The 26,112-nt window shown below is 44.4% G+C and overlaps 1 protein-coding gene across 1 annotated transcript in view; it reads right to left on the minus strand.

Annotated features, from left to right (window-relative positions):
* Positions 1–26,112, minus strand: part of SH3RF3 (SH3 domain containing ring finger 3) — a gene marked incomplete at its 3' end in the record, with an annotated part of 228,873 nt that overhangs the window by 33,481 nt on the left and 169,280 nt on the right. The window contains exons 4-6 of the mRNA XM_084282789.1: positions 16,267–16,614; positions 4,708–4,802; positions 929–1,099 (exon numbers count right to left, since the gene is read on the minus strand). Coding sequence (XP_084138915.1) covers positions 929–1,099; positions 4,708–4,802; positions 16,267–16,614 — 614 coding nt within the window. The remainder of the gene's footprint in view (positions 1–928; positions 1,100–4,707; positions 4,803–16,266; positions 16,615–26,112) is intronic.

The raw sequence follows: 26,112 nt of genomic DNA on the forward strand, positions 1-26,112 counted from the left end.
CAACACTTCAGCACGAACCTCTTTACTAATTAAGAGCTGAAGAGGCACAGAGTGAAGGCAGCCATGGGGCTCTATAAAATCAGGTAAATACATTTAGGCTGATGAACAGTGAAGACCCCGTGAATTAATGCTTTTTTTTTTTTTTTTTTTTTTTTTTTTAGGACTGTCAGCAGGCTTAGTCATCATCTTCTCATCTGCTCTGAATTTTAGATCTTGCCCAGTCCATGTCTTACAAACTTCACATAAGCTGAAGATGGAACAAACCTGGATTGATTTTTCAAGATCCACGCTCTCTGCATGGTGGGGTGCCTTTCTCTGGAAAGGACCAAGAGATAGTGGGAACATGTGAGAGGAGGCACTGACAGCTCTTGAGAAGGGGCGAGCTCCTTTTGCAAACCCAGGGTGGCTCTAAAGGAGAGATGGGCATACCCATGGCAACGTTTGCCTGCAAGGAGCAGTGGGGTAAAACAGTTGGGGACACACTCATGAACTATCTCCTCAGCTTGCAGATTATTTCAGAGTGGTTTACAAAAACAAAATTTAGATGAGGAGCTACTGCAAAGCAATCCACAAGCATTGCTTGCTTTGTTTAATACTGGTGTAAGTTCAGTGGTTTTGTAACAACACAGAATCATCAGCAAACAGATCCTGTGCAATAATAAAAGCTGGGCACATCAGACTTTGTAAAGCCGGGGGTTGTAAATGCCATCTTCTAACAAAACTAGCCAAGTCTGAGAGCGTGGATGACTCTGATGCTGCAACCCACAAATCACATTACCCAAGCCTGCAATGAACAACGCTGCCACTGGAAAACTTCTGCAGGCAAAAGTGATTTAAAAGCGGAGCCACCTTTTTTTTCAGCATCCTTCAGCCACAGAACGCCTCCTACCCTATCTCAGGCACCTCCACCCTGGCCGGCGGTCCTCACCTGGAAACGGGTGTCACGTAGTTCCCTGGGAAGACCCCGGACATGCCGCTCCTCAGGGACGTGCCCTTGAACCAGCCGTCCTGGCACTTCTCGATGACCCGGTACATCTCGCCTTTGCGGAGCTCCAGCTCGTCGTTCTTCTGAGGCTTGTAGGCGTACAGGGCCAGGTAGCTGCGGGGAGAGGTCGCACACGGAGAAAGCACACAGCTGATGTCAGCCCCACCTCGACTCCAGCCCCACGGAGCAGAAAGCGAGCAGAAACACTGCTCAGAAAGAGCGGTGGAAAAGGGACAGGGTGCAATTGAAGCCAAAAACTGCCACAAAGCATCACTCGAGAATTTAGCTGCAATTTCAGAAGGAGGAGGCAATTGCAGAGTAACCAAGACCCCAACACCCAACAGGAAGGTTTGTCAGAGCCTAACATCTGGACAAAGCACACGTTCATATCCTTCAGGGCACGAGCCACCTCCACTGTGGAGTTTCAGAAGAAACTTTTCTTTTGGGTAGGCTATTTACAAATGATTCAGGCAGCTTTTCTTGCAACTTCCTCTGTGCTATTTGTGCTGGCTCGCTTTAGAAGCAACACACTGAACTGTTCTAATCCCTTATGGTAACACTTGTATTACGAGGGCAAAACAACAAGTGACGGAGGATGGATTTTACAACAGGATTTTTGCTTACGTAAGCTAAGTGGTAGGATTTGGCTTCGGATGTTTTGTATGCAAGCACACTCATAAATATTTAATGCAGTTCCCAATACGTAGAACTTTTTATTTATTTAATTATGGCTTTTTATTTATTCCCTTTGTTTAGAATCGTTCTTTTTATCTTTCTTTTGTTCTTCTGCTACCACTTCAGGGATGTGTCTGTTGTTGTGAACATGACTACAGCTTAAAGTCCCTAGAGGTATTCTTTCTGTTTAGAGAGAGCCTTGTTGGAAATTAAGAATGATTGCTTACACTTTGTGGAATAATGGAAAGTCTGGCTAGGATAGCAAGAATTGCATGCAGAACAACATTTCCTTTGTAAATACTATTATTTTTTTTTTTTGTGCTGTCACCTTTCTACAAATGCAAAAGGGATTTCTGGTAATTCTTGATCAGGGTTGTGCCTTGAGTTCTTGTTTGTTTGTTGCTTTTTTTTTTTGTTGGCTCTATGTCTTACAGGCAGTGCAGAGAGTTTAGGACAAAGTGGGAAACAGTTATGGAAGGTGCATTTACACTACAAAGTGCATCAGAATGTGTTTAGGCTCAGGGGTGGCTGAGTAGAGGCTTGCTGCCCACCTCATAGTTGCAACTTCATAGTTGCAAAACAGAGAAATAATGAAAACTATAACCATTGTGATTTTAGACTTGCAGCCAATAAAAATGATACATGGCTTTTTACTTCTACCTCCTAGGAAATATGATTGAGGAATAAATCCTGTTAGTTTTCTAATTCTACTCCTTTATGGTGCCAGTAGGTTTCCTTATTTTTATTCTGAAGGCAGTAAATAAACAGCAGTAATGAGCAGAATATGAAATATCTGGTAACAGCTCCTCGGGGCATCCTTAGGCTGATGTGCCTGACCGTATTTACCATGTGCATGGGGTACAAAAACACAATAAGAAATCGTATTTCATTAGTCATCAGATGGGAGAAAGCATCCTGCACATCTTTTGTTTAGCCTATGTCATCAGGTGGGCCTGAGCAGGCCTGTTGTTGTTCACCTGATGGAAAACACGAGGCCACATATGAACTGCAGAACATTAAAATGCATCACCCCGACATGAAATAAGGTTACATGCTTCAGTGCTAATCCTTCAGCACAGTGCTCTGCTAGGACATAACGGGAAGTGCTAGGAACTGTGCTCACTTGAGGGAGCAAAAAGAGTGGCTTTGGCTATGCCTTTTTAGATTGATGCTTAAATATGGCTTGTATTTATGAGCTATGGGTAAAGCAGGAGTCAAGGAGAGAGCATTATAGACCGTTACACTCACTTGGGCCTTGTCCCAAGGGGCTATATGTAATAATGCAATTTACAGGTTGAGATGCTGGAAGAAGGTGTAAGTAAAATTACCCTAAGTCAGGTGGATCATAGGCTGCTTTGCCTTGCAGCTGTCCCCAGCTCTCCTATGAGTTTCCTTCTGCTGCCCCCTGCAAATTCCCCTAACTCAGCCCCCAGTAAGTCTGAATAACCAATAGGCACATACTCAGGACAGAGCACCAAAATCCTTGCTGAGACTGAAGGAAGATGTACAACAGCCCAGCCTGGACTCCATGCCAAGGCCAGTCCATCTCCGTGTGGTTAAACTGACAAAAGCTCTGTGTGATAACCCACAACGTGACCCTGGGACAACAACGGAGGTGATCAGTGCTTTCTCAATGGACTGTGTGAAAATTGTCACCAGCCAACTCTCCACGGCCAAGATGAAAGCGATGGAACAACAATCTGAAATCCTGGAAGACGTAATTATTCTGGGCTATGTGAAAAACTGAGGCTAACAGGGAGCATGAGCTAAAAGAAGACAAATCTTCATAAAATTCCCTAAAAAAATGCCTATACGAGAAAGTATCTCCCGCTCTTGGCCTGGGGGAGCTGCCTGTAACTCCAGTTATAATGCAAAACCCCCATGGCTCTGTCTAGGACCATGCTTCTCTAGGTCTGGTACAGTCTTCAGAGAATGCTTCCTCTTTGGCTGGAGCTTGGCTTGCAAATGCAAAATGTCAGACTAGATTACAAGCATGCTTCTCAGGGGAGAGGACAGGAGAGGCGTGGGAGGGAGGCAGGGGAGGCTCGCCGAGCCACAGAGGCAGGGGTACTGCCAGCCAGCTGGCAATTGGCCTGATTCAGCAGCTAAATACCAGAAATACTGCTGATTATGGCATGGTTTGAAATATTTTTTTGCCTCACTCCGTGTCACACACACCCCATGGGGTGGCTGTAGGGTGACAGGGTGAGCTCTCCGTGGGGCAGCCGGCGATGTTGGGTGCCCCCAGGTGTGCAGACCTCACTTTGGTACTGGAAAACGATTTTACCTTGGCTCTGTTCCAACTCCCCTCTTCTCCTTAAAGCAGTTTTCCTATGTTACTTTAAGATTTTATTTCTGAATTCAGCTATCATTTTACCCGTATCATAACAATATCATAACAGTGGTGTTCACGCATGTGTGTGTTTATATAGTTCTGCTTATATAAAGCATATGTGATCAGAGGAAAGGGTTGAGTAGCTTGACTAGACAGGTACCAAATAAGCCAACTGGACTCAGAGAGATTTATTATAATGAAGTCTACCATTTTTGTGCTGTACCTAGTCAACCTTCTGTTCTTCCACATACAGTTTAACAAGCTCCTATCCTCATGATACTCTTGCACTTTAAACGTTCACTTGATGCCTGTGTTTATGGTACTGAAAAAAGAATGTAATTGGGTCATTTTTTTCTAGTTAATGATGAACGTATCAGGTGTTTGATTGCCTGGGACTACACCTTTATAAGAGCTTTAGCTGAAGGAAGATTTTCCCTAGCTGAGAGGCATTCTGTTTGCTCCACAGTGATTCATGCAGTTGTAGTAAATACATCAGGAATCTAAAAGGGCTCATAGAGGAAGGGGAGCCTTGCTTTTCACGACTGTTTTTTCAGACTCAGTGGATGCTGGGTCATGTAAGAAATCGTGGTGTCTCTCTTCTCAGAGTGCTCCTGAGCTGAGATTCAGGCTTGCAGATTTCAAACACATGCACACGCGCGCGCACAATTGGAAGCAAAGAGTTAGCAGGGAGTGAAGTGAGCTGTCTGCTTACATATTGAGGGGGAGCTGGACCTTCGGTGGTATTCCCTGATCTCCAATTATTGCACTTGTCCTGGGACCAGCCACTGTTCCAATCGAAGAGGAATCCTGAAAAATTCAAGAAAGAATATGCAAGGATTAAGGTGAAGCTCACTGTTTCCTGAAGTGGTATAGGGTGAAGGCACAGAGGAAAAAAAAAAAAAAACACACATCCTTTATCAATTTCCAGATATCTTTTAGCCTTACACATTCCAGAAATACGTTTCTGACACAAGGGATATTAGCTTATTAACTGCATTTCCATGTACCTGTCAGAGAAATTCAGTTATCCCTTGCACGCAAATCCCTGAAAGTTTTAGAAAGCAAAACTACTTGAACTGCTTTGTAAAACCAGCTCAACATGCACATCTCTGCAGTAGTACCTTCTTTGATAAAGGTAACCTTTTCCCTCAGTAGCTTGTTTTTTCAATTTTTTTCTCCTTTAATCAATGACTTACAGATCTATGGAGAAGAAGATACTATTCAACTTCCAAAATGCAGTCTCATTTCTGCATACGGTTTTTGTCCTTAGAAATGCTATCCTTAAGAAAAAGAGACAGGTGACAGCACAACCCAAACCAGGAGTATCTCTGAATGGAGAAACTAGGAGTCTGCTACTCTTTTACCACATCAAATACATCACCTCTCTCATATAGGGATCCAGGCAGATATGTTTTCTAGCTAGTAACGTTGAAAGACAAATCTAAACATAATCATTCTTTTTTTTTTTTTCAAAGTTAATGCTGAGCCAAATTATGCAGGGCAAACTCTTTTGAGTTGTCTCATCAAAGTTCCAATTTGTCTACGTAAAAGATGAATTCTGTCTGGAAACCCCCTCTGAAGTAATGACAAGAGCAGTAGCAACAGGTCTTTGCTGCAAATATAGGACAAAGTTGGGCTGATGGGACTTGCAATGTTTTTTATAGTAAGTCCAGCCAAATGCTAGATGCATGTCCATATGTAGAATGGATCCACAGTGTAGTATCCGAAGTTTGTGTAGCAACTGTGGGTTCAGACAGAGCCTCTTCCACACAGCAAATAATCTGAGCTGTTCACAGACCTCCAGTGCAGCTTTTCTGTTTCCAAACGCTATCTAACAAACAGTAAATATTGATCTACTTTGGGAACAGAAACATAGGGGCATTTTTTGCACTTACAAATGACACCGAATTAAGCCAAGACACACATTGCTACTTAATTAATGGATTTCAAGGTCACCTCATTCCAGAGAAGCCCACATAATTATTACAGTGTCATGTCTCGATACTGCACTGTTAATTTATATTGCTCTGCTGAATATTAACACACTATCATTAAGGAATCAGGCAGCAAACTATGAAGACTGCTCTGCGATTCCACAGCTTTTGGCAACAAGCAGCAAGCTGTCTCCTCTCTCACCAATATCTATGCTCCATCATGAAGCTGTAGTGACAAGTACATCTCCTTTTTCTCATTATTTCCCCTCGCTTTCTGGCTGCTTGCTCGAAGAAGGAAGGTTCCAGGCAGCTCTTAGTCCTATGTGTAAAAGTAAGCATTCTTTCCAGTTCCGTGACTAAGGCTCTATTAATCCTGCCTGTCATGTCAGTGAGATAATATCAACCCACCCAAAAATGTTAGGGATAGCTGGAGCGTGATCCCTCACTCGTTATTTTGAGCTTGTTAATGGGGTTAGGGATCGGGGAAGACGCTGAGCAGAGAGGCATGGCAAATGCCTCACCCAAGAGGCAAGTGAGAAACCAGCTGGTGCGAAGTATTTCATGTTGTGCCCACTGTACGTCCGCTCGGAGCTGGAGAAACTGCCTCCAAAACAGCAAAAAACAGGTTGGAACCCGCCCTTTTCTGCTACGACAAAACACTTTGTTTCTTCCTTACGTGAAAAACTGGAGCTGAGTGAGCAACCTCAGGGCGAACTGTATGCAGACAAGATCTCAGCAGTGTAAGACACGTGCTATCCTTTCCTGAGCTCACACGGGCCTCTCAAGCCCAGAGAGCAGCATTGCTGTGCCAGCATCAGCCATTCATTTGTTTGCACTGACACTGGTGGCCTGTGCATCATCTATATTGCTAGAAGCACGAGCTCAAACGCTTTTTATTTGCTGTTATGCTTGTTCTAACATACAGGCCTAGGGATTAAGACATCATATAATTGTCAGTTAGCGTTGCTTGATGGCAGTGTTGCTTTCTTCCCTTGACTAATCCCAAAGAAGTCTCTGTAGTCCTCTATGTTCTCTACCCACTTGACAGCCAGTGTCTTGCCTGCAGTCTGTTGCTGTAATATTGCTGCATCTGGCGCTACCCTGGACCCTACAAACCGTTCATTTTTGCCACTTTGCTCAGTCTAGTAACAACATACACAATTTAAATCAGTGCCTGCTTCCTCACTGTGCTCCTGTTTTTCTTTAGGTGCTCACCCCTGCAGCCTTTGGCAGGATGGGTTACTTGTCAGTCTGCCTCTGCCCTCGATTTTCACCACCAGGTTTCACTCCATGGGACCCACTAGCCTTCCAGGGCACTGACTTCACAGACTGACTTCTGTGCGAGATGTGGCTGTTATTTTTTCATGCTTTTGATTACTTTTGTGGAAGCTTACCTTTCCCCTTTCCCTTTGCACAGTCTGTGTGGGTCCCTGCAGCTACTGGTACCACTGACAGCCCTCCTGCAGCACACAGCAGGCCTTCCTCCATCACTGCAAGCAGCAGGGCTTAGTTTGTTTTCCTCTTTTATTTAGCCCTGGAGCCCGGTTTTCCTTTTGCTATTGTGATCTAAGGAACAAGGTACTAAACATGCCCTCTTTTCTTCTTCCTCTGCTACGGGGAATGGGAATAGGAGGCAGTGCTCTGATACTTTGTTCTCTGTTGGATACTTTTTTTGGGAGGTCAGTGTGCCACATCCATCCGTTCACCTCCTGATTAGGACATTTACCCTAATGTTGGTGTGCAGCCTTCTGAACTAGACACTGCCAACTCTCATCCCAGGTACTTAGGTCACTGTACAGCCAAATCTGACTTGTTAGCATGTTCCCACTTTCATCTGGCATCCTCTGAGTACCACTCACAAAGCCTGATGCTCTCAGCTCCACAACAACAGCTCTCCTCGTCCCCCAGACAGCCTGGGTCCAGCTGGAAAAGCTCCTGCCCAAAGGCACACTGAGGACACCTCCACACCAAGTCCTTTTTCTTCACATCCAGTGAAGGGACTAGAAAACAAGACTTAAGAAGAATGGCTGAGGGAACTGGAGCTGTTTTGTCTGGAGAAGAGGAGGCTGAGGGGAGACCTCATCACTCTCTAGCTGAAAGGAGGCTGCAGTGAGGACAGTGTCAAACTTTTCTCAGATGGCAAGGGACAGGAAAACAGCCTCAAGTTGTTCCAGGGGAGGTTTAGATCAGATATAGGGAAGGATTTCTTCATGGAGGGGGTGGCCAAGCATTGAAGAGGGCTGCCCAAGGAGGTGGTGGAGTCACCATCCCTTGAGGTATTTGAGAGACGTGGGGATGTGGCACTGAGGGACATGGCTTAATGGTGGGATTCGCTTGGTCTTGGTTGGACTTGGTGATCTTGAAGGTCTTTTCCAACCTCAGTGATTCTGTGATGCACAGCAGAGTTACATCTCTGTACCGCAGAAGGCTAAATCCTGAGTAAAACCCCCAGATGACTCCAATAAAACTTTCAGGTACTTAAATAAGTAATGGCTACAGCCATTGTTTGGGTTGCATCTGAAGGGAAGAGACCCACAGCCAGCCGACAAGACTGAACTTTCCAGGCGACCGTGCAGCCCGTAGGTTGACATTTCCTGGAGAGAATGAATAGCGCGACTTCCTCAGGAGTCACTGAGATGTGTCTAAGCTCAGACGGGTCTCATTCCTCCTCCAGCTGGTAAGTATTATTTACACGAGAACTACAGGAGCATCAAAACAAATCACACTTTAATGTATATGTAATGATATATTTCTATTACAGTTTATAGCATATACTCCTGAGTAAATAATACGCTGCTGAGAAGTTGCTGCCTCTTGTGTCAGCCCTGACATCTATTTAAAAACAACCAGCCTGGCAAAACATTACAGACAAGCCCACAGAGACCAGGAAATTAAAGGTAATAACCACTCATCTGGGCTGAAAGTTCATTTCAAATTCATTGCCTTTCTCTCTTCCCATCCATACTTCTACGAAAGCATGAAGATCAGTGCTCTGGACTTCCAGCATAAAAGCATCTTTTTCTCTCCCTTGTAGATTCGCTTTAGATTTTCGCTGGTACTTTAAGGCCATATTTGTGGTTTAATTTGAAAAGACATGGTGCCTACGGGGATTAGGGAAGTGTCTTGCGAAAGCACGGGACTCAGACTTGGAGGGGAATAGAAGTCATGAAGACAGTGATAAAAGTAGGAGCAGGGTATGGTGATATTGCAGGTTGCAGCAGCCTTCACGGAAAAATAATTGCTGCTGCTATCAGACGAATGTTCTTATCATTGAGAAAATCACCAAGCAGAAATCTCTATTTTGACTTCAAAGCGAACCCAGCACTGTCTCACCACAGGGCACTTATCACATTCATTAATTCACAGGAAAAATTCTTTTAATGTCATGAATGCATATTTACAGCTTCCTTTAAATTTCTCTTTAGTATTTATAATAAGAGAAAAACACTCAAACATTCAGCTCACATAGGCTGATATACCGTCCTCTGAAACTACCACAAGAAATAGCCTAATGGTCTTTAAGATTCCTGTGACTTGTTTCTCTAATTCACTGACTCCATAAAACAATGACTCTGGCAATCACTCCAGGCCCTAATGTTCCCAGAAATAATGTATAAGCACTTAATGCATGGCAGTGCCACCAAGTATTGATGAAAAGTGTTACACGCAAGATCAAATAGCCTCATCAAATGCTAATTACCAAAGCGGGAGCAGAAATGGACTTTCCAATTCTAAAGTAAGACTTTCTCTTCCTTAATGGTGTGTGTGTAAAAACAAACAAATGTGCACCATGGCAGCTGCAGCTGCGTAAATTCCTTCCTGCAAAAACTGGAGCTAAATTTCTCAAATTCAGTATTTACTGAGAGGTTCTTACAGCCTGTAAGTGACTATAGCTGGGGATGCCAGCCTGTTCTAGCACCACATTGGCCCCGATTATTTTTTGGTTCGTAACAGGTCAAAAATTCTAGACCATGTCTTCCATGAGTAGATCATGGAGTTACAGAGAGCCACCATCCTGCAGTCTAAGGATGGTTGTAAATCGGAGAGAGAAGCCCAAATATTTTTTGTCGTCTTCTTCCAAATGTTCATCTGACATTGCCATCCATAAGAGCGCTGATTATTCTGGTTTGCAGCTTCTCAGTTTCCCCAAATGAGGCTTAATTAAGCATTATGTGGATGAGCATCATGAGAATTATATTTTATTCAGCGTTGTTTCTCAATCAGAATAACCCTTTCAGCACTAAGCACTGGTGTCTAGCTCTCCCCTATGGGCGTTTAAATGGTTTTAGAGTAAATAGATTCTTGTAATTTGGGGATCAAACAACATAAAAAATCAAAGGCAGAGAAACAGGGAAGCTTAAAGTGAAGGCTTGACCTCTAAAACATGTTAATTTAATCCCGAGTTCGTAATTACCCTCTTGATAATTGAACAACAAACTCATCAGGATCCTGTGCGATGGCTCCTGTAGGAAGTCCCCCTCTAGGGAGATGGTAGCAGTAAACAAATAAACAAAAACCCCACACAGACAAAGAGGGAAAATACACACTGCGGTCACTTCTGCTAAAATGTCATGCATGTACACACGGAGTGTGTCGGATGGACAGCATTTTGCAGTGCAGTGTAAATGCCAAGAGGCTGCCTTGCTTGCTCTCGAGTCTTCCAAATCAGGAGCTGACTGGCAGGTAGCGTGAAGCCTCGGGATTCGCCCTGTGCAAAAACGATTTCAGTGGTAAAATGTTTTTGGGTTACTACCCTGAGGAGCATCTGGAAAAAAAAACAACGCGTTGTTTTTGTTTTACAGGCAAGAGGATTTCATGCACAGTTGAATAAACACCCTTCTAAAGCACTTCTCTGCCTCGATCCAATCAAAAATTAGATTTTGTGGTTCTTGAAAAATCTTTCAAAATATATTTGTGATGAGACAAATTACAGGATAAAAAGAACCCATTGTCTCCATGCTGGTAGCTTCTGAAAGGCGATCCTGCTTTGACCTGGATTCTCAGTAGCTTATGTAATCGGTCAATAGATGCAGTCAGCTCGTGTGTTTCATTTGCAGCAGTTTTGACAAATAATGTAATATATCCTAATACACACAGAGCATATTTAAAGACCTACTGGTAGCTATAAAAAATTGAAGCTCGCATGCCTGCCCAAAATGCTCTCCTTAAAAAACCTCAGTTCCTTCCCACCTCCTAACTCCAACAAGAGTTCTCTATAAAGTTATTTAAAATTGACATGCAACAAATAGGCAATGTTTTGCTCCGGGTCTAAATAATTTAGAGTGGAGCTGGGAATATACAGAGACCAGGGAGCAGATTTGGTTAGACTTCAGCAAAGTCTTACACTGGATACAATTTGGAATCCAGACCAAAAAATGAATTTTGAGCTGAAAAACACTTGAATTTCTCTTCTTTTCTCAGAGCCTGTTGTGCGCTTGAAAATTCCAGGTTCATAGCTAGTCTTTGGGTTTTAAATACAATCTGTATGCTTCTCATGGTCAGCACATTTAGGCTATCAGCCAAGGCTCAACCAGAGTTCTGCTATTACATTTTCTCAGCTAAAACCCAGCGCTCCTAAATAACTGATAAGGAGTCACACTTCCGAGTGATTTATACGGGGAGACACTTCAAGGAAGGTTTTTCATTTCACATGCTGTCACTGCTCGGGACTGGGAGCGTGCAAGACATTGTTCTCAGCTTTTCCTGAACATGTGGCCTCCGGTTAGGAGCCTGTACCGACACCCGCAGATACAAGCGGATTTCCTGCGCGTGGTGACGAGTCGTTCAAAACGCTCACACCACAAGCTCCTCCTGCCAGGAGGATCCTTTCTTTCTTCCTCTCTCAGCTGCTGTCCTGGTGCACGCAAAGCCGCGCTTCATTATTCATGAGACGCATTTTCTCCCCAAAACCAGGGGATTTGGAGCGCTACCGACCTCTGACCTTTCCGAATAGCAGGGACGAATAATTCATAAGGAGTGAAAATGGAAGCAGGACCAGCCACCTGAGGCCTAGGCACCATTACCATCCAGAGGGGAATTTCCCTCCTCTCCTGGGGATCTCAGTTACAAGTGGCTCCTCTGCGCCCGCAGCCTAATTCAGCTTCTGCTCCATCACAGGCCCACAGCACCACTTACATCTTCAATAAAAATCTGGTTTGCTAGCATGATGGGGCATCCTGCATGACGGGCAGACACTATCACCTTTTAGATGGAGGTCTTACATTCACTGAATGATACTCGGCATGCAACAAATAGCATACAACCAGCAAATTTGGCTACAAGCAGAACGAAGACCCCAGCATTGCCCTTTTGTCAATAAGTGCTTTGTATCCTGGCTATTGTGGTCCTGCAGTCACTATTTTATCCAGCTGAGGTGGTTTGAAGTTGATCCTCCTACCTCTGAGCATCCCTAGGTTGGCAGTCAATTAAGATATTTTTTTAGACTCTCAAAATAGCATCTTGGCTTTTTGGAACCAGCTGGGTTGGTTCTGCTTCCAGAACAACGAGCACGTTATCAAAGGCAAGCAGTCCACAATTACTGAATTAATGATATGCAGAAGTACTTTCAAAGCATGGGAGTTCGTACTCTGGTCTGCATGTCAGTGCTCGAGATGCATAAATCCGTGCCCTCCTGGAGAAGCAGGAGGCTTATTATAGTCTAACAACTCATAAAAACAAAAAACATGTCAGCTCTGCGTGAGAGTCTGGTTTCAATTCACAAATGCTGACAAAAGCCACAGGAATATAGTACTATGCATGAACTCGCTTTTAAGGGGTGGAATATATTCCACATTTACTGAAACATCTAAAATTTGCACCTAGATTTTTAAGTTCCTACAGCCTTCAAAGTCTCTGTTTCGTCTCAAGAGAGCAGAGAGAAAGCAGGTGCTCCAGGTGGAGGTCTGCAGGGGAAATGGATGCTGATATTAGGAACAGGGTTTCACCAGGCATGGGTCAGTTGCCTGAGGTAGGGCAGTGGATGCTGTTCAGGAACTTCTGCGATTGAATTCTCCTTGTTCTAAGAATAGGCTGTAGGAAAAAAAAAAAAAGCGTGTTGAACTTTTAAAAAAGGTAGAAACCCCCTGGGTTTCAGCTCAACACAGATCCTGGCTTGAATCAAAGATGCTCGTACCTACTAAATTGAACAAAATTCCCTTATTTCTTTTTACAAGGAGATCCTTTTGAATGAACAGTGATAAAGTGCCTGGAAATTTCAAGGACATGATATAAAGACACAGTGACACAAATTTAGATTCTATTGGTGAAAGGAAAGGCATAAATTTGCTAGACAGTCAGCGCTGGAACTGTAAATTTGTTGTTTCCCCCTATAAAAACACACTTTGGCTGAATTTGCTGCTGCAAACCAGCAGGGGCATGAGATGGTTATAGAGAGGACCACTCGAGGGCTGTAAGGATGATTTGCTGGGCAGGCAAGGGAGGAAAGAGAAGGTGAGGCTTCTTGTGGCCGAGCTCACGGGTCAGTTTGGCAGCTAAAAAGCATTTGCCAAACGCATTTGAGAACAAAAACAACACAAAGACAAGACTCTTGCTGCCCTGAACACCTGAGTGTGACACCTCAGAGGTCCCCTGGTTGTCCTATTTTGGCTGGCGTTTATCCACACTTGAATAAAACAAAAATGCTGAGCTGAACTTCTGTCTGAGGCTGTAGCAGTGCTAATTGTTTCAGAGCCGTGTCAGGTCTCAGCAGATGGCAGAGAAGGAGCTGAATTTCTGACATTTTGATTTAAAATGTACATATAATTACAGGTTTAATAGACACATAAATGTATATAAGCACAATTTCAGTGCTCATTTTGTGAGAGGCAAAGTCTGGACTCTTTGCAGACCTATCGAAAAGGGCTGAAAGCAGGTGAATTCATGTTGGTAGCTCCTGCGATTTTACTGCAAGTCTTACAGCAGCGAGGCATTTTTCTGAAGGCTGTTCCTACGGTCAGGAGAATATAATGAGAATGTCAGCTCCACTTTTTTTTCCTCCCAATAGATCTATATTCATAGCAAAGTTTGAAAATGTAAATTTTTAAATCCCTCAGACCAGACGGAAAATAGTAAGGCCCCTACAAGCAGACATACGTATTCATACATGCAAATGCCACTCTTGTGGAGGCTGGCTCCTTTTTGGGCTGCGATAATGCATTTTGACAGAGGGAAACCTCTTTTCGCTGAGGCTGATCCCTCTCACCAAGGCTCTTCTTACCCTGCCTGGATTCTGGCTGTGCTTGTTTTGGCAGCAGTGATCGAGGCACCTCCACAGCTGCCTTGCCTGCAAGCCTAGGGCGAAAGATCCCCAAACCAGTGCCACAGCACTGTCCCTGTGTCCGTCTGTCACCACTGGAGGGGCTTTGTTGTCCCCCAGCCCTAGCTGTGACACGGATGGCATGCCCTCCTCTCTGCAGTGAACGACCCAACAAACCTTCCTTTGGGTTGGGTTTCAAAACTTCTAATGGGGAACACAGGCCCCTTCTTGTCCCCTACCACTTGCACACAAACACTACAACGGCCTGTGAAATGAATGGGGTTTTGCACAACAGTTGTTCTGCCAAAGTAGGGGAGAGTAATTAAGGCACTTTCTGCTTTCCCGTCTAATTTTTGTGGTGTGCTAGCTTAGACCAAGTCTTCACATGACTCTGGCAAAGGGTGTGCACGCTTCTCTCCTCGGCTAGTACAAGAACAGAAAAGCCGCAGGCTGTCACATCTCTGCGAAGTCCAAATGTGTCACTTCAAGTGCCAAAAACGTGGGTGTCATTTACTTGACAAGCCTGGGACCCTCGCTCACATCTAGGGCTCGCGCTGCGTCGCAGATGTCCCGGTACATCTTGGCACGTGTGCTGCTTTGTGCGGGGCCATATCCTCACCTTCACTCTCCTGCTGAGGGCTGAGAGGAGGCGAAGACCTCCAGAACAGCCCCTTGGCACATCGTTTTGGCTGCCCTGTGGGCAGACCCTGTTATGTTTGGGTTGTCTGTGCATTAGCAAGCAGTGCAGAACAAGAGGGGCTGTTCTATAGAGGGAAACTGAGGGAAATAAGGACATGATGCACCCAGGAAATGCGTTTCAGGGCTTTTCACTTCAGGTCCGCTCCAAGAGCACTGCAAAACACAGGTGGATGCTTCGCTTCAGATGTGCACGCCTGGTCCTGCCAGTGCAACTGATCCCTGTGTTTTTTCAGGTATTCATTATTTTAGGAGGAGCTAATCTGCACACACCATGCATACAAGACCCTGCAGGAAGGTCAAGGCAGAAGAGGTTTGGGATTAACGTTATTTACCACTTTCTTCTACGCCTTCAAACTTCAAATTACCATTTGCATTTTGCTGTCTGCAGAAACAGCAGGTGTTTGCTTGGGATTTCAGCGTGTCCCTGGTGGGTTTGTCTCCTGCTTTTGCTCATCCCTTGGCAGCAGTGGTCCAGAAGTCCCTTGTCAGATCTGCTGGTATTCTCGAGGGGGGAAGGAGGGAATGGCCTGCACAATCAGCACACGTGCTTGTTTGAAACCTTGATGAGTGTTTCTGAACGGCAGCTACTTGCCAGGTGCCAGCTACTTGCCAAACTACAACACATTTGTTTGTCTTCCAGTGATCTATAGGGAAATAATTACTCTACAATTGCTTTTTGTCCCTGAGGTGTAACAAGCACGTGAAGTTCATACCGGTAGTGTTACCCTAAGGGAGAGCAAATATAATCTGGAGTAAGGGTAATGGGATCACTCAAGATGATCTCTTTATATAACAGAAAGTGATGAAATATAAACTGTAATACACTACAGTTCAAACAAACTGTATGATCACTTTAAAATATATATATTGCATTATTGTAAGTCAATGATTGGGTTCCAGAGGAGAGGAACAAAGCTGGTAAAGGGGCTGGAGGGCATGTCCTGTGAGGAGGGGCTGAGGACGCCTGGGCTGTTCAGTCTGGAGAAGAGGAGGTTGAGAGGCGACCCCATTGCTCTCTGCAAGTCCTGAGGAGGGGAAGGACAGAGGGAGGTGTTGGTCTTTGCTCCCTGCTCACCGATGTCAGGGCGTGTGGAAATGGCTCAAGGCTGTGCCAGGGCAGGTTCAGATGGGGCATGTTTTACCTTTTGGGTAGCCCTGAAGTGGTTGGACTTGACAATCTTTGAAGGTCTCTTCCAACTGAACTGTTCTGTTCTGTTCCAAATCAAACCTAAAATTATCTGGCTTTGTTCTCCAGCTCATCTCACCTGCCCACTCATTAACACATAGATGGGAAAGACCGACGCAGAGCCCTGCCAAGTGAGAATGACAGCAGCTTTGCTCAAGCACAGGTCCCCTTGGAAGAGGCCACGTACCCCAGCCTTACCTGGGCAGGCGCGCTGGAGGAGAGGTGGGCCAGGTCCCCAATCCTGGCAGCTGCCCGCGGGTCGCTGGAGCTGATGAGGACGGGGGCGCTGATCTCCATGGAGTGCCGATTGCTGGCGGCCTGGGAGGACTTGTGGGTCATGCTGAGGGCGGTGAAGGAGTGACGCTTCTTGGCGTTCTTCTTGCCCTCCGCCTGCCGCGGGGCCGACACCACCGCTCCCGCGCCGCTCGGGGTGGGACACGGGCCCAGAGCCACCGCCGCGGCCGGATCTGGTGGCGCCTCGCAGCTGGAGGCGGCCGCTGAGCACGTCTTGTCCATCTCGATGAGCTGCTTGGCGGAGTCGTTGAGCTGAGGGCAGGGGAAAAGGGAGAGAGGAGGAGGGGGAGAAAAGGAAGAAGAGGAAGAGAAGGGAGAAAGGAGAAGGAGAAGGAGAAGGAGAAGGAGAAGGAGAAGGAGAAGGAGAAGGAGAAGGAGAAGGAGAAGGAGAAGGAGAAGGAGAAGGAGAAGGAGAAGGAGAAGGAGAAGGAGAAGGAGAAGGAGAAGGAGAAGGAGAAGGAGAAGGAGAAGGAGAAAGGAAAAAGGGAAAGGAAAAAAGGAAAGGGAAAAAGGAAAGGGAAAAGGGAGAAGGAAAGGGAAAGGGAAAGGGAAAGGGAAAGGGAAAGGGAAAGGGAAAGGGAAAGGGAAAGGGAAAGGGAAAGGGAAAGGGAAAGGGAAAAGAGAAAGATGAAAAGGGACAGAGAAAGAAATATAAGGGAAAAAGAAAGAGAAAAAAATAAAAGGAAGAGAAAAGAAAGGGGAGGAAAGGGAAGGAAAAGGAAGAAGAAGGGGCAGAAAAGGATAGAAGAAAGAAAGAAAAAAGAAGGGAGTAGAAAAAGGAAAAGGAAAAAGAAGGAACAGAAAAGACAAAGAAAGGAAAAAAAGAAAAAACAAGGGGTATGAAAAGGAAAAAGAGGAAAGAAAGAAAGGAAAAAAAAAAAGAAGAGGGAACATTAATGACCCATCACAACTTACTGATGGCATCTGCTGGACTCACCCGGACCACCCTTGTCAAAGCACTTATCCTGCATCATGGAGGCAGCAGGGATGCTCAACCTACACCCGCCCTGGCCCCAGCAAGGGGCTGATGCTGAGCACTGAAATGCCACCCCTGGGCAGAGAGGAATCTCAGGTGCTGAGGCCTGAGCAACATTTACTCTGCTGTGGGCACGTCCAGGAGCAGGCAAACAGCACCAGAGGTGCATGTAACAGGCTATTTTTGACTGAAAACTGGCTATGTTGGTTTCCATAACCACTATATGAAATATGGCAGCATGCAAGAATTTCAGTCAAGGACAAGGCCCCCTTGGGCTTTCTCTCCACTCTCCCCACCAAAAAAAATATAAATAAATAAATAGTTGCTGCTCGATGATGAGCTAATTTGGAAACCTGTTACAACTGAATATAAGAAGGAAAAATAGAGGTATGGGAAAAATAACAGCAGAAGTGTGCAGTTAAGCAAATGTGTAACTGAGTAGCTTTTATGGCTCCAAATCTCCATAGCCATACTGCAAATACAAACGAGAAATAGTTATCATCACCAGCCTTATGCCAGCCTTCCCAGGTCTGAAAGCGCTTCTGGCTCCACGAGGACCCACTTGCACGGAAGAGGCACTACACGCTCCAGCACCTAGAAAAGCATCAACCTGCAGGATCCGTGGTTCAGTGACAGCCACCACCAAGTCAACCAGGAGCCCCCAATTAGTGATGCTCCACCGCTGTCAGAGCTGATGGGAGTCCTGCTACCATTCAATTAGCAGGCCATTTTCCCAGCTGCACTCTCCAACACGAGACCATGCTTACAGTGCACTGCACCTGCCAATTTTTGCCAATAACAGCTGATCCCGTCTCAGATTCTCGAAGAACGTCCATTATTTCCCACTTCATCATGCTGTAAATTGGTACAACCTAATATTTGCCAGCAGGCTGCAAGTTGCAAGGAAACCAGATGGTTCCCCTCCCTTAAGTAGGTGTTACAGCTCTGCTTACCCAACTGATAGAGACAGTCTAGCTGAATTATTTGAAATAATAAGGAGGAAAGGAGAAAGACATCAGATATGCATAATATTTTTCTACACCGGAGGGTCAGGAAGTTCTTTGCTAGTAAATCAAGCAGGAGAGGAATATATTTCAATTCTTTGACGTAAGAAAATATAGAGTTAAAAATCATAATAATAAAAAAAAAAATCTTTAGAACTTCCTGATTTTACAGCAAGTCAATCAGGTAGGATAAGAATAGATTTTAATTCTTTGACATAAGAAAATATAAAGAATTAAAAATAAACTTTAGAACTTCCTGACTTTACAGCAGTGCTCCATACAGTCAACGAAGCGCTCCAGCTCTCAATATCAAAACTCTGATTTGTCTTGTAGGAATCAGATTATAAATCCCCCTGGCTGGAATCCAATTTAACACTGAAACTGTTCTTCTTAAAACAACAAAACCCATTACTTTTTTGTTGTTGTTGTTCAAAGTAAAATCTGGTTTAAAAGGTCAATATGAAAGCTAGCATCTAAATGTAGAGTGATAAAAAATAGCCTCATATAGATATAAACAAAGTAAATCTCATTACTGGTAGAAGATTAAAGGCAAAAAGAGCCCCCCTTCCCAAAACAGGCAAGCTAATGAACTTTGGGGAATGTCAAAGTCTTCCTGAAATACTATGAAAAAATTATTTTGGCCTGCCAAGATAACAAATGCTTTATGGCTTTACCACTTTATTTTCATAGAGAACTCTGTTTTTAAACAGCTTTGCCCATGGATGCTGGAAAATACTTCCCAAATAGGCTCGGAGCACCAGAGGAAAGGTTCTGCTTACTGCTTTGTAGAACCAAGTGATGCTGTCTCTTTGCAAAGAACTTTTAGAAACCCTTTTTTAAACATAAACATGACTGCAAATTTCTTATTTTAAACTTGGGGTATGTAAACAAGCATGGCTTTCTGGTGTCTGTCATCAGATCTTCAGGCAGATCTGCTTCCAGAGGAGAAGCCTAATGGAAAGTTCTGACCCACAGTCAGTTGCAGGAATTTGACATTTCTGGACGTCTGTAACTCTTACAACAACCCCTGATACCAGAACACAGCTTTCTTGCTGGTTTCTGATCCCTCCTCTTAAAAGAGTGCATGATCAAAATTCTGGCCCTGCTAATCCCAAATTGTAAAATGCCCTTAAGACTGCAGCGGGACTGGTTTTGCCCCAAATCTATTCTGTAGTAACGGGATGCCCTAGAAAACTCAGTATATGCTATAGAGGGATAAGGCTTGGATTTGAACACCGAGCCAGCCAAACATTCCCAGCAGCCCTGCATTCCCTGGGAATGCAAATCCTCATGCAGCCACGCCGTGTGACAGCCAAGGGACACTGCTGGGTAAGAGATGCAGCGAAACACTGCCGTGAAACTGCTTGCAGGCTCTCGGTGACTGCTGCCTGCGGTGCTGCGTGCTGAGATAAGGATGCACCAGCCTCAGCTCACAGAGGAATTCCTGCCTGTTTCTCAGGAAGGAATTCCTTGCTGCGAGGATCCGTGGTGGAGACGGCCCCATCTCCTCACTCCATCCCCAGGGTGAAGGAAAGGAGCTGCGCTCACCTCCAAACAACCTTTTCCCACAAAGGGAGCAGTAATCGAGTGCATTCATTAAAAATCTGCTGACCCTGATGAGGGAGCCACGCGGCTCTCCCAGCCACAATAATAGGAGCTGTCAGAGCTTTGGCCTCAAGCCAGCCAGTCCCTGCAATATGATCTGAGGGAGAATGTTTTTTCTTGTTCTTCTACTTCCTCCTCTTCCTCTTCTTCTTCTTCTTCTTCTTCTTCTTCTTCTTCTTCCTCTTCTGGCTTTTAGATAGGACTGTTTTAGATATTCTACTTGTGACTTTACCATACAGGCAGCAAAGGTACCAACATTAAACTACCTCAGGAGTTCTCCCTGCCAAAATTACTGTTTCATTAGTCTGTAGATAAACCTCATTTTTCTGCAAAACACATTATGGTGACTTTCTCTCTCTCTCTTTGGGTTACATATGCTTACATACGCTCACACACGTGCATGTGCACACACAATTGTCATCTGCACTGGCTGTCCCCAGGTGGGACTAAATCTGCCCTGTATACCCTAATGTGAGGCAATGCAGTAAACTTTCAGTGGGCAGCACTATGTACCTACATATATGTTGAAGCTGGGAAAAAGAGGGAGGAAAAAGCTAATTTTTTGGCCAGTATGCACTCAGCAGGGCCATAATTAGTCCTAGTTTTAGTTGGCAAAACAAACTATTAGTGTGGAACTTATTATTATTATGGAACAAGGTAGAAGCACAGGAGATTAGGTCAAATTTAAACAATTAACCTTTGCTGCCCTAGTCTGAAACAGCAGCATTTCAGTCTTTTGTTGTCACAACAGCACTGCACCAGCAAAAAAAAAGACAATGCCACCATAATTTCTTTGGGCGATCAATAAACAAGTGTAAGGCCAAAACCACTACTCGACTAATAGAAAACCACATCTCCCCTGACAAATAGACCATCATGTTTGCTAATCCACGGGACTGGCAAAACTCCTGCAGTGCAGTTCAGACCTCCAAGGGACACCATGACACACAGCGGCCACCACAGCAGCTCTGTCTTCTCCAAGAGAGGGGACGGGCAGCAGGCCTCCCTCTGCTACTGAAGGCTCTTAGCTTTCTAGGCACTGAGGTCTGGGTACAGGATTTGCTTCTGCAGACCTGTGAAAGAGCTGGCCTCACTCTCTGCCAGGTTTAGCAACATATTTTGGTGCAAGCTTAATGTTGGGCACAGACCAAAGTGCCACAGATTGGACTAAAATGCTGCTCTTCTCTGAATAAGGAAGGATTGCTTACGTCCTCAGTGTTACACACGTCCACAAGTATTTTGTTAGGCTGCAGCCAGTTTGAACCAGAAAGTGCAGTTTATTAAGGCTTTCAGGAAATCAACAGTTCATTTACTCTGTAAGCCTTTTCTGTCTGTATAGAAAGAATTAGCTGAAGGGTGGTGCTCTTCAAATACAGGCATAAGATAGAAATATGTTACTTCAGGCTTTTTTTAAATAAAAAAAGGTTTAAAAACCCCTCATATCAATCCATACTCAATAAAAAGAATAAACTGGTCAGGAAAAAATGTCATGCTCAAGGTTTTAGAGAGGAAGCACTTAGGAGAACAGAAAGGAAAATTAAGACTATTAATAAAAGTTCCTCACGATGTCTCTGCGAAAGACTGAAAATATTTCCACCTAGGGACTGCTAATTTTTATACTTCGCAGTTCATAAATATTGAGCAGATCACGCACATCCCCATTTCATGCCTTGCAGAAACTTTGGCAACTTGGAGTTCCATAGCTGATTCTCTGATTAAAATAAACAGTCTGAATTTATTACCGTGCTTTCAGTTTGGAGTAGTTACTTTCAGGAAATATTAAGTTCTTATGCCCTCATTAAATTAGTTTTCGCTAGTATTATGATTTATGCTCTGAAGCACAGTGAGGTTATTGAATAAGTAAGGACATAGCTATGGAAGAATCTCAGTCCCTGCGAGTTTCCTCTGAAGACTGCATCTATGGAAGCGTTTTCATCTCCAAAAAGCAGCATTTCAGGAAGTTCAGGCAGCTTTTCCTTATTGTTATCCCTACTGGTAAATGCAGGGTACAGCCTTTCTTCTGCTATAGCCAAGCAGCAAAACCTCCCAGTGACTCAAATGGGTGTTAGGAGAAAGAATACAACACCTTGCCTAATACTGCAAATGTTCACGGGGTAAGTTAGCACAGACGATGCTACTTCCAAAGGCTTCCTAATGGGATATTAGCAGCCAAAGCTGTGCCAAAGGCTCTTCAAACAAGTCATACTGAATGCATCTATACTTGTAATCTTTTATATGATTCATATATTCGGATTTAAAAATGTTTAGGGAAAGCCTCCCAAGTTCTCCATGGACAATTTAAAATCATAGGGCAGAAGCCACAAAACCCTATCTCAATTATTCATTTATGCACCGTCTTCTAATGAGGAATCATTAGTGTGGCATGGTTGAAGAGAAAATACTATAGCTAAAACAAAGCATTATTTCATGGTTTTGTGTTAATCTCTGCAACAATCCAGTATTGCCTTTTCTAATTTATTGTCAGGGAAGGACAAGAAAATGCGAAACAGATTTTCTGCAAGTGGTTTATCCATCATGTAGGACAGATTTCTGAAACCCCACGCTGTGACTGGGAGCACAGTCACTCCACGCACCCAGAACATACAAGAAGAGCAATACAGGCGTTTGCTTGAACATATTCATACAGAATGATAGCTGCAGAAATACTTTGCTAGGACACATCTCAAACTGCAAGTGTCCCGTCCCTCTGCTCACAGGCCGAGGTGTAAGCCTTGTTCCCTATCCCAAAGCCTGCTAAATGTGTCAGCAAGTTCTGAAGGAAGGAAGAGAAGTCCCAAAATATATAGCCTTCCTAGTCAGGGTCATCCATGTACGTGTTTTTGTGCAGTCTGGAAAAACACAAGCCAATCATTTTTGTCCTCAACATGGTTCCTTGAGAGGCAGCAGAGTGGTACTTAGCAGTCTATTTCCCTGTCTTACAAGGCCTTTCTCATTTAGCAGCAATGTCACTTCTAACGCACTGAGAGGCTGAAGGAATGTAGCATATTAGAACAGCATGTGCTTGGACGAGCGTGTCATCATGATCTTGCAGAATGAAAATAAATGATGCGTGCAGCAGAAGTAAACACTAAGCCTTGGGTGGTGAACTGGGATTTTTTTTTTCTTTCCTTTTTTTCCAAACAGTTTTAAGATGGAAAATGGTTTGCAGTGATAGAGAGCAAACACAAGGCTTGGTGAATCCCAGAAAAATGTTCGGTCTGCTGCAAAGTCTGCTCAGGAGCAAAGCGCAGCTAATTACCTTATGGAAGCTAATGTCCAAATGCTGAGAAGAACAAAAACAAAACTAACTGCAATGGCATTAAAAATAAATGAACTCACCAAAAAGAAGCGTGATTTCTTCATCCCTCCCCATTCCTTGAAACAATTCTAGCTATCTAGCCTTCAGCTCCAAGTATGAGGACTATCTTACTCTGATCTGTCATCTCTGAATCTCAGATCTGCTGTGCGTCTTCAGTGTGCCTGAGGATTTCCTTCTCTTTTCTTCCTGTCTGTCCTCTGTGGGCACCCTTTTTCATAATGAGATGCTCAGGATGGCACCAAAGCTCCTTTGAAACCAAGAAAAATAACCAAATACAGCTTTACTCAAGATCAGAATGAGTGGGAGAATCCAGCCTATTTTTACTTATAAATTATTCAGAAAGCTAAATAAAAAGTGCAGTCGTGAATTCATGGGCTTGATCCTAATTCCTTTGAAGTCAGTGGCAAAACTCCAGCTGTCTTCAATGGTGGAAGGACTGGTGCCCATCTGGCACCAATTTCAGCACCAGAAGAGTCCCTGTTGGAGGCTGCGAGGAGTTTACTGACAAACTGGTTTATCATCAAAAAAAAGAAATTCATCAGGACTGAACCACTTCCCTGGATCATCCTAGTTTTGACAAGATGCCCATCAAGAGATTGTTTCTAGATGATATTTCTCAGCTAAAAATAATGGAAATAACCAAGTGTATGGTGGTTTGGGAGTTCACTCAGGTACCTGAGCCTGAGGCTCAAGGTCCCTGAGCTGAGGAACAGCCACTGGAGATCTGGAAGGACAGTGTCATTTTCCTGGGAGGAAGCCACTGGGTTTCTGGCTGTGCTGAGTCTCCCTTGCTCTTGCTCTTGCTAATTGGAAAACCTTTGTACCTCTGTGAGCACAGGTGCCCATGTGCACTGAGGCAGAAGATACTGGTGCTGGCAGGAGAAGTGTGAGCAGCCTCGTGCTGGGTAGCAGCCAGGGCAAGAGGCTAAGACGGACTCAGGAGTACTCCCAGAAGCTTCTCAGATGTAATCCTCACACCTTGCTGATGCCTGGCAGCAGGATGAGCCCTTAACAGTTGCTGCCAGTTACTGTGAGGAAGGGAAGCCCTCTGAAGCAGCTCTGTGCTGAAATCTAGAAACCTCTTCTCGTGCAGAAACATTGAGCCAGCTGGATGCTGAAACCTCAGCACGGGCTAGGAAAAATCCTGGAGAAGAGCTGTGTGGATTGCAAGTGATCTCTGAGCAATATCTGCAGAGCCTACCTGCTTTACAGAGAGACAAGCCTCATGTTTCCAACGTTTTCTGGCAACTTTCTGTCTCTTTCCCTCATGTCCCACAAGGCTCCTGGTACTACTGTTTTCTTGGACGTGCAACAATACCTAAAACGTTTTGAATTAGCTGAAAACTGATCACAGAATCACAGAATCACAGAATTTCTAGGTTGGAAGAGACCTCAAGGTCATCGAGTCCAACCTCCAACCTAACGGTCAAATACCAGCAGTTAAGGCTGAGGATCACTTCGGAGTAAATGCACACATTGAGTCTGTGAGTCTCAAGGTAAATGACTTCCAAACAATGGTGTGTGACCCCAAGCAATTATAAATGGGACTGTGAACCAGGTAATATTAAGCTCACATTGCTGCACGGACCTTTGTTGTGTGCATTGTGGCATGGACCCACATCTTCGAGATGCTACATCGTGCCCTTTGGCTCATTCTCTGAGATTCACTCTCAGAAATATTGTGCTCGAAAGTACTGCATTTGTAATGTTCGGAGTTGTTGTGAAGGAAGCACCGATATTATAATGCCTTATTTAGGGAAAGAACTTCCTTCCAACTTAATGTGATAAAGGAAAAGGATGAAAGAAACATTAAAATAAATATAGATGCTGAAGATGATTCCTTTCTGAATTTGATTACAAAAGTGTTCTGGTGGATGCCGAGAAAAAGGCCTAAATGCACCCCACATCATGCTTTGTTATCCGCACAAAGCATGAGGTTGGATAAATCTAAGAAGCCCTTGGAATAACAGTACAAGGAGCATGTGGGAAAACAGAAGTCATTTTTCAAGCACTGCAAGGCTTTGCCTGCACTGAGCAGGCAAGGAGTCTTTGTTGAGGTGATTTACAACTTTGTGTAGAATAAGAAATCTCATGCAATTGGGGAAAATTAAGTTTTATGTGCTGCAACTGAAGATTACCTGTGGGGAATTGCACACAAATAAATGTACTGCTGTCTCTATCTCTGATAAAGCAGTGAAATGAAGAATGAAAGCAAATGCCAAGAAAATGTTTTGGTTCAATTGCTTGCAAAAGGAACCAAGGTGTACTCACTCCAGGCAGACATCAGCACTAACGGGTTGTGATAAACAGCCTTTGCCCCGCGTGTGCTATACATAGGAAAGAGACATTTTTGACTGTGTACTCTTCTGGCTCCTACTTCCCTGGACTGCTGGGTGTGGTACAGGCTATTTGCAACACAGTGATGTCCCATGGGACCGTATAGTTAGATATTGTGTGTGTGGAGCTCCTGCCAGAGCTGGCTGGCCTGGTAAAACACCACAGCCCTCCGTTCCTTCAGTGGGAGCATGACTTTACACCCTCCTTCACTCTGTACAGTGACCAGTCATTTTAAAACAACTTTCATACAAGGGTGTCTTACCTTGAAGACCTTTATACTTCTGTTATATTTGGTGAAAGGTGGGTAACAAATAGGCTGGGAGGGCATTTGGAAGCAGTGGCTGTTGCACGGGGCATAACCACATGCATCTCCCTGTGTAGGGAGCCTGAGCAGTAGCTGAAGGCTCTGAAAGCCATCCTGCAAGACATGAAAGCGTTTTCTGTGCTGTACGATGATGTAATTGGGTTCACAACCCTCCCCCCCCACCCCATCTGCTGGAAGAGAAATC

This window comes from Netta rufina (assembly GCF_964035555.1).
Source record: "Netta rufina genome assembly, chromosome: 1".
Lineage (NCBI taxonomy): Eukaryota > Metazoa > Chordata > Aves > Anseriformes > Anatidae > Netta > Netta rufina.